The sequence below is a fragment of the Lygodium microphyllum genome, chromosome 8 (genome assembly GCF_053477565.2).
Source record: "Lygodium microphyllum isolate KBCC chromosome 8, Lygodium_microphyllum_v1.1.10, whole genome shotgun sequence".
In the NCBI taxonomy this organism is placed as follows: domain Eukaryota; kingdom Viridiplantae; phylum Streptophyta; class Polypodiopsida; order Schizaeales; family Lygodiaceae; genus Lygodium; species Lygodium microphyllum.
In genome coordinates, this window is record NC_141142.1 from 16,345,684 (window position 1) to 16,362,202 (window position 16,519).

The window sequence follows — 16,519 nt, forward strand, 5'->3', positions numbered from 1 at the left end:
AAATATTACACTTATATGATTTTCAGCCTTTCTCTTCATTGCAACTTTGACTTCACTTTGTCTAATTTGCTTCCGCATTCAGTGAAAGGTTTGTAAGGGACTAGACACTGCCCTTGTCCTAACAAGTGGTAAGACCTTCCCAATGACCACAACATATGCTGATGTCCGTCCTCAAATTCGAAAGTTTGATGGTAAGGATTTCCATCCATGGCAAGTACTCATAAAGTACAAAATGATGGAGAGAGGATATTGGCCTCTTATTCAAGGCAGTAGAGCTGTAAACTCTGCAAATATGATTGATATAGAGGATGACCAACGTGCTCAAGCAATCATAATGCTACACTTAGATGAATCCCTGATTCATCATGTTGATCTACTAAACACTGCTAAAGAAAAATGGGATGAGCTTGAAAAGCTCTATGGAGCTACTGGCAAAAATACTAAAATATTCCTTAAAATTGAATTCTTTAGCTTAGAATATCGTTCAGGAGAAGATTTGGGAAAATTCATTTCTCATATGGACTTATGGCACAGCTTGCTTCTATACAAGCTCCAATACTTGAAAAAGATACTATTGCTATTCTCCTAAAAGCTGTAAAACAGGTGTTTCCTACTCTTGTAACCACTCTCACCAACATTTCAGATCCTACTTTGGCAAGTACCATTCAATCCTGTTTGGATGAAGAAAAGAGGAACCACAAAGAAAGCAGCAACAGTCAGGCAACTTCAAATTCCCGTGAACAAGTATTGGTTCATACAGTTCTCACTAAATGTTCTTTCTGTAAGAAAAAAGGACATCTTGTAAACAACTACTGGAAGAAGTATCGCGAGAAGATGAAATGTAACAAATGCAAAAAGACAGGGCATATCACTAGTAAATGCCCCAACACTCCTGAAATACCCAAAGAATTGGTGGCCAACTATGTCTCCAATTCATCTGAAGATCGACTGTTTTGACTATTTAAATCACCTACCTAAAACAACCTTGTAAGCCTGATTTATAAAGGCATCCCAAAAAAGAGGGGAATCTTTTACATGCCTTGTAATCCAATGCCACCCTGGCATTGAGGGGGGGTGTTAGAAGATGGGCATAGAAACCCACTGTAAGCAAGGGAGTATAAGGGCAGATGAGTGTGAATAGCCCTAGGGGTAGGGGAAACCCTAACCCTAGCTGGCAAAGGGCTATATAAACAGCCTATGGGTCACTATCAAAGAGTGACAGAGTGTACCCAAGTTGTACTCTAAGCAACTTAGTAAGCAAGATTTCATCCTTGTACTTTGAGCTCTCTTCTCCCTCTTGTGCACACATCCTACTGCTGCAAACTCTGATTCTCAACAACCCCTTCCCTAGGAGCACCACTCATGTGACCCTGGTTGGGGTACTAGTAAGAGTTGACATGATGGGATCTTTGAGAATGAGAATCGATGGGCGATCTCCAACCAATCTACAGGCCAGAGAAGACATCTCAAGAGCCGTCACTCTGTTCCTAAGTGCTAGCTCTATGTCTAGAGTGAAGCAAATCGGCGGGAAGGCATCGTCTAAGTATGTGTGTGGGGGGTTGCACTAGAACCCCCTAGTGGTGGTGGAGGACCAGCTGCTATCTCGAGCGACACACCAGCTGCATGCAAGCTCACAGGCCCAATAGGTAGGGAAGGTACTTCCAGGCGGCTCACACACCTACTAGTACTCCATCGGTGCCCACCACCGCAGGAGTGGAGGCGGATGCACCTCTATTGGCCCGAGGCTTACTGCTTATGTGCATGACCATGGGACGATTGTGGAAGGGAGGGTCCTATGGATCAGACCGGACATGGGGGACTCATGCCTTGGAGTCCTCAATGTCTACGCTGCTACGGAGGTTAGGGCACACATCAAGTTCTGGATGGAGATTGTAGTAGGACTTCCAGAGGTGGACTCTTGGATTGTTGGAGAAGACTTCAACAACCCTAAAGCCCTAGAGGACCAGTAGGGTAGAGCCAGAGACTACCAGGGTTTGGCAGGGGAGGAGCAAGAGGCATTGGAAGTCTTCCTCCTCACACTAGGAGCAGGCAATGCCTGGTGGGACCCAGCTTTTCACAAGAGGGAGAGGGCGTTGGACTTCTCTTGGGGATACAGGCGGCTGGGCGGAGCTCTTCTAGAATAGTTGGACCGGTTTTATGTGGGAGAGTGGGGATGCTCTCGAGGAGGCCAAGTAGGGCAATTGGCTGGCACCACCTTGTCTAACCACTGCCCCAGTTCTCCTCACACTTAATGCTCCAACTTCAGCCCTTGACATGCAATCCTCTCAAATCCCTGACTCGATCTACAAGAGGGAGGAGGTGAGGAGGCGAATTGAGCAGCTCTGGACTAGGGAGTGGGACAGGAGGGACCGGATCGCAAAGGAGGTTGCAGAGGTCTTATCCGAGTTGAGCATCTACCAGGAGGCAGCCCTACATGCTAGGCAGCAAAGCTAGAAGGAGGAGAAAGCACTCCAGCGAGACCTAGCAGCCACGCAGAGACTTCTCTAGGAGGCACCAAGGGATCCCACTCTCCACACGTAGGAGGTGCGCGCACGGGCAGCCCTGGCCAGTCTTGAGGACAAACACTTGGTCTTCTCCTTCCGTACCTCATCAGCCTTTTGGGCACAGAAGGGGAACATGATGTGCAAGGAGTTTTTTTAGGTGCATCAGCCTTGCACCTCAAGATATGAGATTCGCAACCTCCGTGATCAGTATGGGAGGATTCGCTCTAGCCCAGATGAGGTGATGAAGATTGCCAGTGACTACTACGTACACCTTTTTTAGTAGGAGGCAGGCTTAGCCAAGGGATAACATTGTAGACAGGAAGTCTGGAACTGCATTATGTCTCTCGTCACAAAGGAGATGGGTTGCTTCCTCCTAGACCCCTTCATAGAGAAGGAATTAGCGAAGGCTTTCCATGCACAAGATGGGCAAAAATGCCCGAGAGAGGATGGTCTTTTGAATGCCTTCTTCACTACCTACTAGGAGGTGGTGAAGGACCCCCTACTGCTGGCCTTTCAGGAGATTTTCAGATCAAGACGGATGACAGGGGGTCCATCGGCAGGTCTTGTCAGCCTCCTCCCCAAAGGGGGAGACCGGTTGGAGCTATCCTAGGGGAGACACATCACCTTGTTGTCAGTGGCCTATAAGGCATTGGCTAAGATGATCCATAGGCGACTCCACCCCTTGCTTCCAAACATCATTCATGACACAGACAGGTTTTGTCCAGGATAGGAGCATCCTAGACAACGTTTTCACCTTCTTCCAGGCGACCGAGTGGGCCCAGCACAGTGGCCAAGGTTTGGATGTACTACTCCTAGACTTCAAGAAGGCCTATGACAGGGTTGACTAGGACTTCTTAGAGGGCACCATGGTGAGGTTGGGTTTCCCCCAAGCATGGATCTACGGGATTTCTATACTTTACAAATTGGCCACTAGCAAGGTTCTCATAGGTGGCAAGAGAGGGGAGGAGTTTCGACTGGAGAGATCTGTCCGGTAGGGTTGTTCTCTTACCCCGTATCTGTTCTTACTCTTTGCAGAGGCGATGTTCTACGTCCTCCGATCACGTGTGAGCGGGCTACGTGGCCTTCGACTTCCGGTGAGGGAGGAGACGAAGCTGCTTGATTCAAAGTATGTAGATGATATTGCCCTTTATATAGAGGATGATGAGCTGATGCTGGAGAGAGTCTGACTAGCTATGGAGGTGTTTTGCACTGCAGCTAGAGTGAAAATCAACTGGCAAAAGTCTATTGGTTTTCTTACAGACCCGGACTCTTGCACGGAGTGGGTCGTCCACTTGGATTTCAGATGGGTGTCAAATCATCCGATACCTAGGAATCCAAGTGGGACTCAACATCACTCCTTCCCAACAGTTTCTTCCAATCCTCCACTCTATTAGGTAGAAGCTGACCTATTGGGGTACTGTCCGCCTCTCCTTAGTGGGCCGACGAGCCCTGGTGGTCAACCACGTCCTCCTAGCGATGACTTGGTACATTGCCTCGTCTTGGTGCTTCTCCTCGTCTTGTGTGGTTCAACTTTTCCGCCTAGTGCAAAATCTTCTCTAGGCCGGCTCAGACGGTTCCACAGACTCTCAAGCCAAGGTGGCGTGGGCGACCATCATCCGGCATCGGTCTCAGCGAGGGCTTGGGATCAAAGGACCAGAGTTCCAAAGCCAGGCCCTTCTGGGCAAGCTAGTAGTTCGTGGGCTAACACCAGGAGGGAAGACCTAGAAGGTCCTTTTGCAGGAGGGTCTCCAGGAGTGCAGACCAAGGCTTGGTGGTGGTTGGAGGACATCCTTGAGATGGATCTTCACAATTGCCCAGATCGCTTCACCCAGATCTTCCTTCCTCTACAACCTACTTTGTGTGTGGCAGGGCCTCCACAAGGCCTTAATTCAAAGGCCCCCAGGATGCCAAGAGGAGATAGACCGCCAACCGGTGGTTTGGAACCCCCAGGTTAGAGATCAGGATGGGATACAGATTGGCGAGCACCCCCACATCCAATGGGCTGGATGGGAGGCTGTGCGTGCTCGTACTATCAGGACATGGCGGGAGGTGTACAGGATGGTGGATCAGGAGGTGTTGCAGTGGGCATCAGGTTGTTAGCGAGGAGCTGAGATAAGGAGAAGGGAGATTGACTCAACGATCCCTCAAGAGTGGCTTGACCCCCCGATCCGAGAGCCGATGGAGCCTAATGAGGTGTGGGCTGCTAGATTCTCACCAGTAGGTATCCCCCTACAAGTGACAAGTAGAGTGGGCGGCACCGCCTACAAGATTTTCTTCACCGTGCAGGATGGGGGGCGTTTGGTCCTTGACAGAGAGCAGCAGGATGAGGAGATCGTTGTCCTTCCTTGGAGGAGGATTCATGTGGTTGGTCTCCAAGGGAAGACCTGGCGTCAGGACCCTTATATGTTCTGGGAGGAGTTCCGAGAGTGGCGCCTCTGAATATGGGAGAGCATGCTACTTGACAAGCTGAAGTGAGACCCTGGAGAGTGGCTATGGCCAGCCACTGTAATCGCCAAGAAGCCACTAAGGTTCTTGGAGTACACAGCCAGGATTGGTAGACATGTACTGATGCAAGAAGACATAGATTGGGCACCTTCGCATAGCAGAAACTGGGTGGAGCATAGCATCACGGATGCCTTCCATTGGACTTTCTCGCACCACCTATGGGACAGCTGGAGGCTGAGGAGGCTGTCGTATTTCCTATGGCTTTTGGCACATAGAGATCTGGCGGTTGGGAGTCGGATAGCCCAGATGCAGCAAGATGAAGGGTGTAAACACTACCCACATCAACACTTGGAAACCCCAAAGCATTGCCTTTGTTCTTGCGAGACGACACAACTCGTGTGGAGAGGAGCATGCCTCATTCTCTGCCGTGTGGTACCCAGCCTTGGATGTATCTCGTGGGGGGGTTTTCTGCTGGCAGGCAATCAGCCAAGGCCGTCACCTTTTGTATGAGGCTGGGATGCAGGACACGATTTCATCATCGAGGCTGGGTCTTGCGCAGTGGTTGGCTTGGCGGCTTTACCCAACCACCAAGTACTAGAGCCCACAACAAACCGCTTAGAGATATGGGAGATCGTAGGGAGTCTTACAAGATGGCACATCTGGAAGGCATGCAGTCAGGAGGTTTTTGACGGAGTGCCTTTCAGCACAGGCAACTTTGGCAAAGCTTTGGACTTCCATCATCCACTCTCTCCACGGCCAGTGGGACCAAGTGTAGGGCGAGTCTCAAGCTCGTCAAGAGCTCCATTTTCACTTTCTGCGCACCTAGGGCATCCAAGACTTGTTCTTCATGACGCAGGCAGGCAGCCCTAGATGGCGATACACCCCCCCTCCATGGCTTCTTGCCCCAATCCCCCCCAGACCGCCTTGAGAGGCTTGTATACATGATGTATTTGTGATTTTCATCAACTCCAACTAGTCTGTTGAGCATGAGCACTTTGTTGTAATCAGCCTTCTAAGTAATATATTTAGCCACATTTTACTTGCAATATATATATATATATATATATATATATATTACTCAAATGTGGAAATGTGGGATGCACATGTGTTGTGCGAGTCAATTGAGTCACAATGAGACCCCAAGAAGTCAATGGGGGTGTCAAAGGCAAAAGTTGTAATAAGTGATATTAGTCAAATATTAGGTGGTGCCAAGTGACAAATTTTGACCCATAATATTTTATTAGCCATCAATGTTAGTGTTGACATTAGGAACTACGCATTAATTAATTAATTAATGTCAACTCAAGGGCTAATAAATGCTCAAGTTTGCTTGGATGCAAGGTAATCAAGTGCAATCTGTCCAATGCCATGGATCTGCTCAAACATGCAAATTGTGATCAATATCAAAATAGCAATAACAGTCTATATGTCTATCACAGTCACTAGAAACGTTTTGTCGTGCTTCGAGGTTTCAAGGTTTTGTTTTGCATTTCGTTTCATTAGCTACCTTCAACCTTTGAGGTTTCAAAAAAGATTATTTATAATAACTAAAATGATTATATATTAGTAATATTAAAGGAAGAAAAATAGATCCATATATAGTATTATTAGAGGAAAAAAACATAATGAAAATTTCCATTCCACCTAGATCCTAGATTCAAAAGTGAAAAGCCTAAAACCAAAACATCCATTTCACCTACGGATTTAGAAATTAGCATTCATGATTCAGAAATCAAAATGTATAGGCTACAACATACATATGATACATAATGTAAAGTCAGAGTAGAAACTGATGTTCATGAGTGAAACCTCATGAGGAGGCATTTTTCCTTGAGGTGATAGGCTCGCGGTAGACAGGAAGGTGGGGGACTGTGTGGAAGAGGTGGAGGACGAAGAGGAGGAAGAGATGAGGTGGAGTAGGAAGAGCTAGAGGATGAGGAGGAGATGCACGAGGAAAAGGAGGAGGTGACAAGGTGTGCAAGGAAAAGGACATAGAAAAAATGTGGGTTGTGATAGAAAAACAGACTACATGTTCTTTTTATAAAGAAACTCTTTAAAAAACTTTTTCATTTCACAACCTTATTTTGTGAAACAAAACAAAGTATGGAAAGATAGAGGAGATGATTGGGCACATGAAGGTGGAAAAAATGCTAGTTGTAAAAGAAAACCAACCCCCATGTTATTTTTAATAAAGAAAAACCATTTTTTAAATTTTTCATTTTGCAATTTTTTTTTCTTTTAGTTTGTTTCGAGGTTTTTGCATTTCTCCCAGATGAACGTGTTTTTTGGCTGCTATGGTGTCCATAGGACATCAAAATGAGTCCATGGACCATGTGACATGTGAATCAAAGCTTTCTAATAAACATGTTTAAACTACAAATGATATTGAAATCAGAAATCCCAAACTAAATTTCGTATATCTTGAGTCCTAGATGAATGAGGGTTAGGATGCTACTTTTAATAGGCTATAATGAATGACTAGATACGACGCAAAAAGGCATTGATGGATCCAAATGAAAAAGGATCCAACTAAAAATACATGAGCATAAAGATTAATTTGGTCTTTTCCTATGTTTTTGAAACGCTTTCTTAGCAACTATGGTATGGTATCGAATGTATACAAGAAAATGTTGAATGAAATCCCCTATTTTGTTCAATTGTTAAAAAATACATAGGAAACTAAGGGTTATTCTAGTAAATATTACATGTTTTAACATATGAGTCTTAGTCTTTAAAACCACAAATATCTTTGCTAAAAGAATAGCACTCGACTCTTACATGAGAACTCTAAGGAAAATATGCTCAAGCACTCTATGCAAAGGCTAAAAACAAATAAACTTTTAATAGTAAACACAACCATTGTTGGGGTGAGGATGGAGCCAAAGCTCTAAGAGCACTGTAAGCACCCCAAACAACATAGTATGCTCCATAAGTATAATATCCGCTTGTTTTCGAGACTTAATGTTTTAAGAAAATGGAGAAAATAAATACTTAAAGTTAAATATGCTAATTATTCAAAAAATTATAGCCATGGAAAAGTAAAAGTAATGAAAATAAGATTGAGGGTTGAAGATGGGCTATAATTGTCTTATTCAACTTTAAGTATTTGTCCCTTAGGGAAGAGCTCAACTACAATCAGCTTGAGAATGAAGACAAGTATTTCTCTCTCATAAGATCATATAAAAGATGCACACATACACATACATCACTTACTGTGCAATAAGAACGATTGATATCTTTACAAGATGAGAGTAGAAAGAGAGGAAATCATCCTTTCTGAATAGCAATACGTTGATATGGCTTTTTTCTTGTGCTTGAAATGGAATAAGCACTCGAGAAGAAGGTGATGTAATGAATTTACAAGTCTATTGTCCTATAAAATAGCAGTAAAAGAAGAGAGAATATAGAGGTATTTGATGATCGTGAAGTGAAAGATGGATGGGGCCAACTTTCGGCTATCTTCAAGTGCTATACTTAAGTTTACAGTAAGAAAAACTAATGTCGAATGAGGGAAAATGAGCTATTTTTATAGGAGAAAGGAGAGTGTTAGTGCAAAACGGAAAAGTGGAGTAGCATAAGACAAGTGTCCAGTAACAAGTGTCGTGACACTTGTCTCTTTTTTATGGCCTTCTTTTTTGGGCTGAAAATAGTCAAGAATAGAAACAACCAAATTTAGTACGGACTGCTAGAGCATGAAATTTACTATTTTTAGAATATCATCTCCTTTTTTTAGGACTAGTATAGGCCAATCCGAGGCTTCTAAAATTTAGGGACCTCCTAAAATTTAGAGATTCCTTAAATTTTGGGGATCCCTTAATATAGGTGTTATATAAAAGCTCTTTCCAAGTACATTACAAAAACAATGTTGAAATCCCATATGACTTTTCTAGACAAATACATGTGCATTTTAAGCTTTCAACATACACATGCACATTGTACAGACAATTCATGATTATGCCATCTTGCTCATTGTGACTCTCTATTCTGATGGATCTAACCTACACGTCAAGGCATTTATCATTTCTCTATGCGAATCAAACCCTAACATACTTAAGTTCCGGTCACAAGCGCCCAATCAAGTCATTATAGGTAGAAGTGCATACTATCTTTTTTAACCCATTGCATGGGTCCACCATAATCTATGACCACTAATTAGTGGCCAGCTCTAATACACTTTTCTAGATATCTAGTAATTACAAAGGAACTAAATTTAGTAAATAATTAAACATACAAATCAATCAAGAATACAAATTCTGTTCTATTGCATTGTGACATCAAATGCTCCCACATTAGAGATGAGCGTCATGAACCCCCCCAAAGTATGTTACCACCCTCGCCATAATCAATACATTGTTGCTCCTCATCCTCCTAAGCCATGCTACCCTCCTACCTAGCACGTAGCGCCTCATCAAACCCTCCCCACACGCTGCTCCGGCCATCAATCCCTACCTTGCCCTTTCCACCAATCCACTCGCCGTGCCACACCCCCCCCCCCCCCCGGCAAAAAAAAAAAAGAACCTTCCTCTACCACAAGCTTGGTTGCCAAGCTTATTTGGCCACCTCTATGACCCCCCCCCCCACAAAAAAAAGCACCATAGGCCAACTAAATTGCACTATTTGTTGTTGCCCCCTCCACTTCCCCCTCCAATGTTCAGTAGCATTCTCGAAAGACTGCCTATGAAGACTCCCAATGGAAACCCCTAATCCGACACCAAAGCACTCCATGAGTGCCCCCCAATCACATGTCTTGTGCATCACTCATGAAGGAGCAGCTCTTGTCCGTTCGGGCCATGGAAAGGAAATTAGATGAGACCACGATCTTTGGTAAGTTCCTTGGACACTCTCCCTCCACGGCACAACTCCGCGATTGGCTTCTCTCAATCCTATACATTGATACCGTGCAGATTATGAAGGCAACACTAATGGGTGAGGGTATCTTTATGGTCCATCCCACTTCAATGGAGGCAACTTTAGAGCTTGTTGGCAGCTTTCCCACAGCCTTCACAAAAGGAGTCATTTACATGGTCTGGTGGTACAATGGCTTTGCTGTTGAAAGCTTCAAGCTCCACAAGAAACCCCCTCATTATCTGGTCACCTTGCTTTTTCCCAAACTAGCAATCAAGTACCGACTGTTGGTAGAGGATTTTTGGTGCCTTTTCAGCAAGGTTTTCCACCCTTCCTTTGTTGATGTAGTAACAGCCACAAAGGTTCTGAAAGTATGGATCCCAGTGGAAGATACCAAGAAAATACCTAAGTTTTTAGAGATCAAGGCTAGCATGCACACCTTTAGACAACAGGCCATTGTGACAAGGTAGCCCGGTCAATGCTTGTGATGCCATGGCTTTGGGCACCAGACTAGGGAGTGTGCTCAGTTTGGTGCGAAGGCAACACAGCAAGTGGTTAATGAAGGTTTCACAAAGTTCCAACGGCACAGGAGAAGGCAACAGGATGGGACACAGCCAGTACCGCAGCCCCAATCCTGCTAGCAAAGGGCTAGGGGCCGTGAGACAAGTCCTTGCTAGAGGCTCGTCTCCCATAGCCACCACATGATTCCCCCTACCACAGGAGGGTTGGGCTCCCCTTATTCCCATCCCCCCGCCCCCCCCAAAAAACCCAAACGATACAACCTATAGTACCACATGTGACACAGCCCTTCCCCCCTCCCAAACCCCTTCCTCATTTCCCCCAGCCTTCCTCCAAAAACCGCCCCCCCCCCCCCGAGTGGCAATTGACCACCCCTCCCCAATCCCCACCATAGTCTGCATCCCATCCTACCCCTCCCTCCTTGTCCTTGGCACAACGCCCCCCCCCCCCCCCCCCAAAAAAAAACACATGGCTCCCTCTCCTGCTCCTTCACTGGGTCCCCCCCTCCCAGACTACAGCCTCCACAAGGGGCGTGTGGAAGATACCAAGAAATTACCTAAGTTTTTAGAGATCAAGGCTAGCATGCACACCTTTAGACAACAGGTCATTGTGATAGGGTAGCCCGGTCAATGCTTGTGCTGCCATGGCTTTGGGCACGCATGCACACCTTTAGACAACAGGTCATTGTGACAGGGTAGCCCGGTCAATGCTTGTGATGCCATGGCTTTGGGCACCAGGCTAGGGAGTGTGCTCGGTTTGGTGCAAAGGCAACACAACAAGTGGTTAATGAAGGTTTCACAAAGTTCCAATGGCACAAGAGAAGGCAACAAGATGGGACACAGCCAGTACCGCAGCCCCAATCCTGCTAGCAAAGGGCTAGGGGCCGTGAGACAAGTCCTTGCTAGAGGCTCGTCTCCCATAGCCACCACATGATTCCCCCTACCACAGGAGGGTTGGGCTCCCCTTATTCCCCTCCCCCCGCCCCCCCAAAAAACCCAAACGATACAACCTATAGTACCACATGTGACACAACCCTTCCCCCCTCCCAAACCCCTTCCTCATTTCCCCCAGCCTTCCTCCAAACCCCCCCCGCCCCCCCGAGTGGCAATTGACCACCCCTCTCCAATCCCCACCACGGTCTGCATCCCATCCTACCCCTCCCTCCTTGTCCTTGGCACAACGCCCCCCCCCCAAAAAAAAACACATGGCTCCCTCTCGTGCTCCTTCACTAGGTCCCCCCCTCCCAAACTACAGCCTCCCACAAGGGGCAACGACCCCCACACCCCTACTAGCTCTCTTCATCTACAACAATCACCCTCCACCAAGCGCCACTAGTTCTACAATGGCGCTAGCTTCTCGTAATTTCCCTCGCCAAGCACAACTTATGATACAGTTCTTCCATTGTGGCTTGTGGTCATACATGAGAGTGACGGAAGAGGCAAGTTTCCACTTCCCCTAGAGGTAGAGATCTCTGTGGTCTGCAAATTGAGGGGTTGCAAAGCCTACCTACTTGCACCACCAGATAGGCAGACATACACCTTCATCCTTCAATCTTCTCACTCAAGAGCCTAGACAACAGCTTTGGTGGATGAGGTTGTGAGGGACCAAGTAGTAGACCATGTCTCTCAATGTGGCTAGGGGAGGCAAGGCCATCATCTTTTGAACCCCTCCCTAGTGGATCCTACTGATGGATATGATGGAGTACTCGGCCACTTACCTAGGCTGCCCAATTCTATCAAATGACATAGTCTCGTCTCTCAGCTTGGCTCATGGATGCCTTGGTTGTGCAACCGGGAGCATCTATTACCCCCCTTGTACACCACAGGTCTACCATGGAGGAATGGAGTTCTCCTAGACTTGCGGCAAAGAAAATGCACAAGCCCCACCATTCCTCCTCCTCAACTTCTTCTGTGCCAAATAGGAGCCTGTTCGGCAACTACTAGCCCTATCCATGAGTTTACACCTTGCATCGTGAAATGTGAATAGCCTTCACTATAGTGGTACATGTTGACCCAAGAAGTTGATTGTCAAGCAAGAGATGCAGCTAGCCCTCACCAAACGGATTGGCATCTTACTTCAGGAACAAAAGCTCTCCCCTGCCTAGGCCAGGAAGGTAGGGAGAGTACTCCCAAGCAGATCACACCTATTGGAAGCACTCCATCGATGCCCACAACAGGAGTGGAGGAGTTTGCCCTTCTATTGGTTCGAGTTTGTTAGCTTATGTGTGAGACCATGGGATGATTGTGGCAGGAAGAGTCCTATGGGTATGGCCTGACTTGGGGGACTCTTCTCTTGGGGTCCTCAATGTCTACGCTCCTTCAGGGATTCGCACGCACACAAACTTTTGGGTGGAGGTTGCAGCAAGTCTCCCCACAGGTGACTCTTGGATTGTTGGAGGTGCTCCTGGGTCAAGGTGGCATGGGCAACTATCATCTGGCATTGCTCTGTGGTGGGGCTGGGGATCATCGATCGAGAGTATTAGAGTGTGGCCCTCCTAGGCAAGTTGGAGGTTCATGGACTCCCACCACAGGGGCAGACTTGGAAGGTTCTGCAGGAGGGCCTTCAGGAGCGTAGGCCTTAGATCGGCAAGGAGTGGAGGCCATCTTTAAGATGGATATTCATGTCAGCCTAGATCACCCTACCCAAATCTTACTTCTTCACAGTTCGCTACAAATGTGGCAGGGCTTGCACAAGGCCTTGATTCAGAGGCCTCCAGTTTATCAAGCAGAGATAGACCACCAGCCGGTGGTCTGGAGCCCCCAAGTTTGAGATCGTGATGACAGGATCCAGATCGGTGAGTGCCCTCACATCCAATGGGCTGGCTGGGAGGCAGGTGCTGCCTGTACTGTTACAGTGTGGACAGAGATTTACAAGCTGGCTGACCAGGTGATCTTATAGCAGGCATATGGTTGCCAGCGTGGAGTTGAGACCAGGAGGAGGGAGATTGAAGCAGCAATCCATAGGACTGGTTCCCCCATTCGAGAGCCAGTGCTGCTTGCAGAGGTGTGGGCAGCTAGGTTCTTGCGAGTAGGCATCTCCTTGCAGGTAGCAGGCAGAGTGGGCGGTCCCCCCTATGAGGTATTATTCATAGTCCAGACTGGTGGAAGGCTAGTCCTTGATAGAGGCCAACAGGAGGAGGAGCAATTAGATACCTTGAGGCTTGGAGGAGGATTCGTGTCATTGGACTTCAAGGGAAGACTTGGCTGTTGGACCCCTACATACCTTGGAGTGAGTTCTGGGAATGGCAGCTCTAGATTTGGGAGAGTTAGCCTCTTGATATGGAATTTGTTGTGCCCAACCTGAGTGGTCTCCTCCATGTCCGCCTATGCTTAACCAAGCATCCACTGCTAGGCTCCTACAAGAAACCAGCCATAAAAAGAGGGACCTCCCTAGGTCTATAGCCTCTAGAAGTCTGCCAAGAACAGTAACAAGATGTGCTGTCTAGTCCAATGCTGAGAAGCAGCTGGTACTGCTTTTATCTCGTTCATGTGATCCGCTGTAGTTCAGTGCTGTATCCAAAAGATATCTCTAGATCTGTCCTGAAAGGGGTCTCTCCACATCCACTTCGCAAAAACCCACTGTAATCTTTAAAGCAGTCTCCTTTGAAAGGCCTAGAATATATCAAGTACCATGCGGAGGAGCTCAATTGAGTCTTCAGCATCTATGAGGGACAGGTGTGCCCTACAATCCACCCTGGTTTGATGTATACAGAACTATTGGGAAAGGTGACTTTAGTTATTTGTACAATGGTAGAGAAGGGATGAATTCTATTCCTTGCCGGGACAAGCAACTGCACTAGATGGTGTAAGTCAGCTCGACCTAAGCAATCTCTACAGCATGGGTATTCTGTTTAACAGGAAAGAAACATGTCATGAACTTATGCACCAACATGCAAGTGTAGTGAACCAGGCTGGAGATTTGTGTTGGAGAATTGCATTTAGAAGTGCCCTCCTTTCAAACAGTATCCGTCTTGAGTATAAGATACTGTATCTTTGCTGCACAAGGATATGAAAATCTGAAGTTCCAGCTCAGTGGCACTGAGATTAGCCCTGGCACTGGAGTGTCAACAACGGGGAGATTAGAAGTATGCCACAAGCACATTAACAAGATTTACCTGTTTTGACACAGGGCAGCTATGGGCAAGGTTGTGTAGGTAAAATATAAGAACTCGATGCTGCAAATCATTCACTGAAGGGATATGTATGCAGATCCCTCCAATGCCAGAGAAGCTACACAAGAGTGTCACTAACACTTATTTTTCTGCATTCTTGTAAATGCCCTTACCTTCTAGGTTATTACTGCATTTTGAGTTCTAAACAGCCATTGCATAACATATCATTAACCCCTTATTATTTGTGAGACCAACTGAATTCTTACAGCAAATGTCTTTTGATGTACAATGCAACAACAAAGAAGTGAATACTTGTAATGTGTATGCTTGAGCAATAATTGCTCAGGCAGAGTTAGAATTTCTCCTTTTAGGAGAGTATAGATTACAAGTCATAAAGACTTGTAGTTGATTTAGAACAAAGCTGGATTTAAATAATTATCTTTTAGCAAGACATTAAAACTCAGTCAAGTTTGAACAAAACTGGATGTATAGCTATTTTTCAACAAATCATAAATGTTTCGTGGACAACCACTCAAATGAGTGGAAGACTCTTGTTGTTCAGAAGAATCTTACTGCAGTACTATGACAATTTATAAAATAGATACCAGTAATTGAAGAAATTGAGATTTGTATTTTGTCCAATTTCTGCAGGTTTCAATATATGGCCACTCTCTTGGTAGTGTCCTTTCTTATGATATTCTCTGCCACCAGAAAAATTTGGCATCATCCCTGCCAATCACTAAAATGAATGAAAACAGAGAAGTATCTAAAGAATCTGAAAGAAAAATGAACCACAATGGTGAGAATGTCCCTTTGAGAAGGTTTTTAGAATCTGGTATTCAGAATACAGAGAAATTTGAGCTTGCAGACAATGTAAGCAGTGGCTATTTACCAGCACAAACCAGCAGTGGTTTCATGGATAATTTCAATTCTAGCTCATCAGAGAAAAGAGCAGATCTAAAGGCCCTGAGAGAAGAGGTATCTTCTTTTTTCTGGTATAGAATTTATGTTTTGTGAACCTCATGTCATGCAAGTGACCTATGCATTGTGAAATATGTTCAAATTTGTGCTTTCCTTAAAAAAACTCTCTCTCTCTCTCTTTTTTTTTTTTTTTTTTTCGTAAGAGGTAATTATATTAATTACGAAAAAAATACAAGATTACTGGATTACAAGATACATGATGACACAAAGCCATCATGTGAAGAGGTTTTCTCTCTCTCTCTCTCTCTCTCTCTCTCTCTCTCTCTCTCTCTCTCTCTCGCGCGCTCGTAAAGATGATTGAATTAAGTAGAAAATATTTGCATCAGACCATCAGGTCAGCAAAGAAAAAATACAACTGAAACTCTACCATAACTCTAACACAGAAATGTCACTCAAAAAGGACAGCTGGAGTGGAGCGAACAATATCCAGCTAGGGAGTAGCAATGTTAGGAAGAGCCAGATCAAGGGAGACCATAGAGGAGATCTACCATAACACTAAACCACGAGCACGGGCCACATGACCATGGATACTTGATACTAAATCAAAAATGAAGGCATTCCGAGTACGCCATACATGCTACAGGGCTAACAATCTAAGGAAATGGAAAAGGCAGGAAAAATCTGAGTGCAAAGAGGATGAAGAAGTCATCTTTCCCATAATCCACGAACGAACTGATATCCGGTGTTGAGTTGCTGCAGACCACACACGGAAAACAAAACTCCAAATTTGTCTAGCATCAGGGCAAGAGATAAAGAGATGAAGCATTGTTTCATCACATGTAGTGCACAATACACAATGACCAGCAGAGATCTTGCGGGCACGCAGCACATCGCCAGTTGGAAGACCCCCAATAAGCAGCCTCCACATAAACACTTTACCCTGATATGAAACCTTAGACTTCCAAAGCTGGATAAATCTTTCTTGCCACTTCTTTTTGCTATCCCGAATATGCCATAATTCATTAGCCTTTCCCGTGACCCATCTCTTGGCCTCCACCATTTGATGATAAATCTAGTTAGCTGACCTTTTCTCGAAATCATCAGGAATCACAAACTTCCAATCACTTCAAGTGCCAGGATCCACCACCTTTGCCTCGGGGTGATCTCCCTCTAC

The 16,519-nt window shown here is 45.7% G+C and overlaps 1 protein-coding gene across 2 annotated transcripts in view; it reads left to right on the forward strand.

The window, feature by feature from the left end:
* SGR2 (shoot gravitropism 2 (SGR2)) overlaps window positions 1-16,519 on the forward strand; it is a 279,626-nt gene that overhangs the window by 190,359 nt on the left and 72,748 nt on the right. For both annotated transcript variants that reach the window (XR_015691565.1, XM_087682632.1), the window contains exon 11: window positions 15,076-15,402. Coding sequence is in view for 1 of the 2 variants with exons in the window: in XM_087682632.1 (XP_087538758.1) it covers window positions 15,076-15,402 (327 nt within the window). In the remaining variant the exon portion in view is untranslated. The remainder of the gene's footprint in view (window positions 1-15,075; window positions 15,403-16,519) is intronic.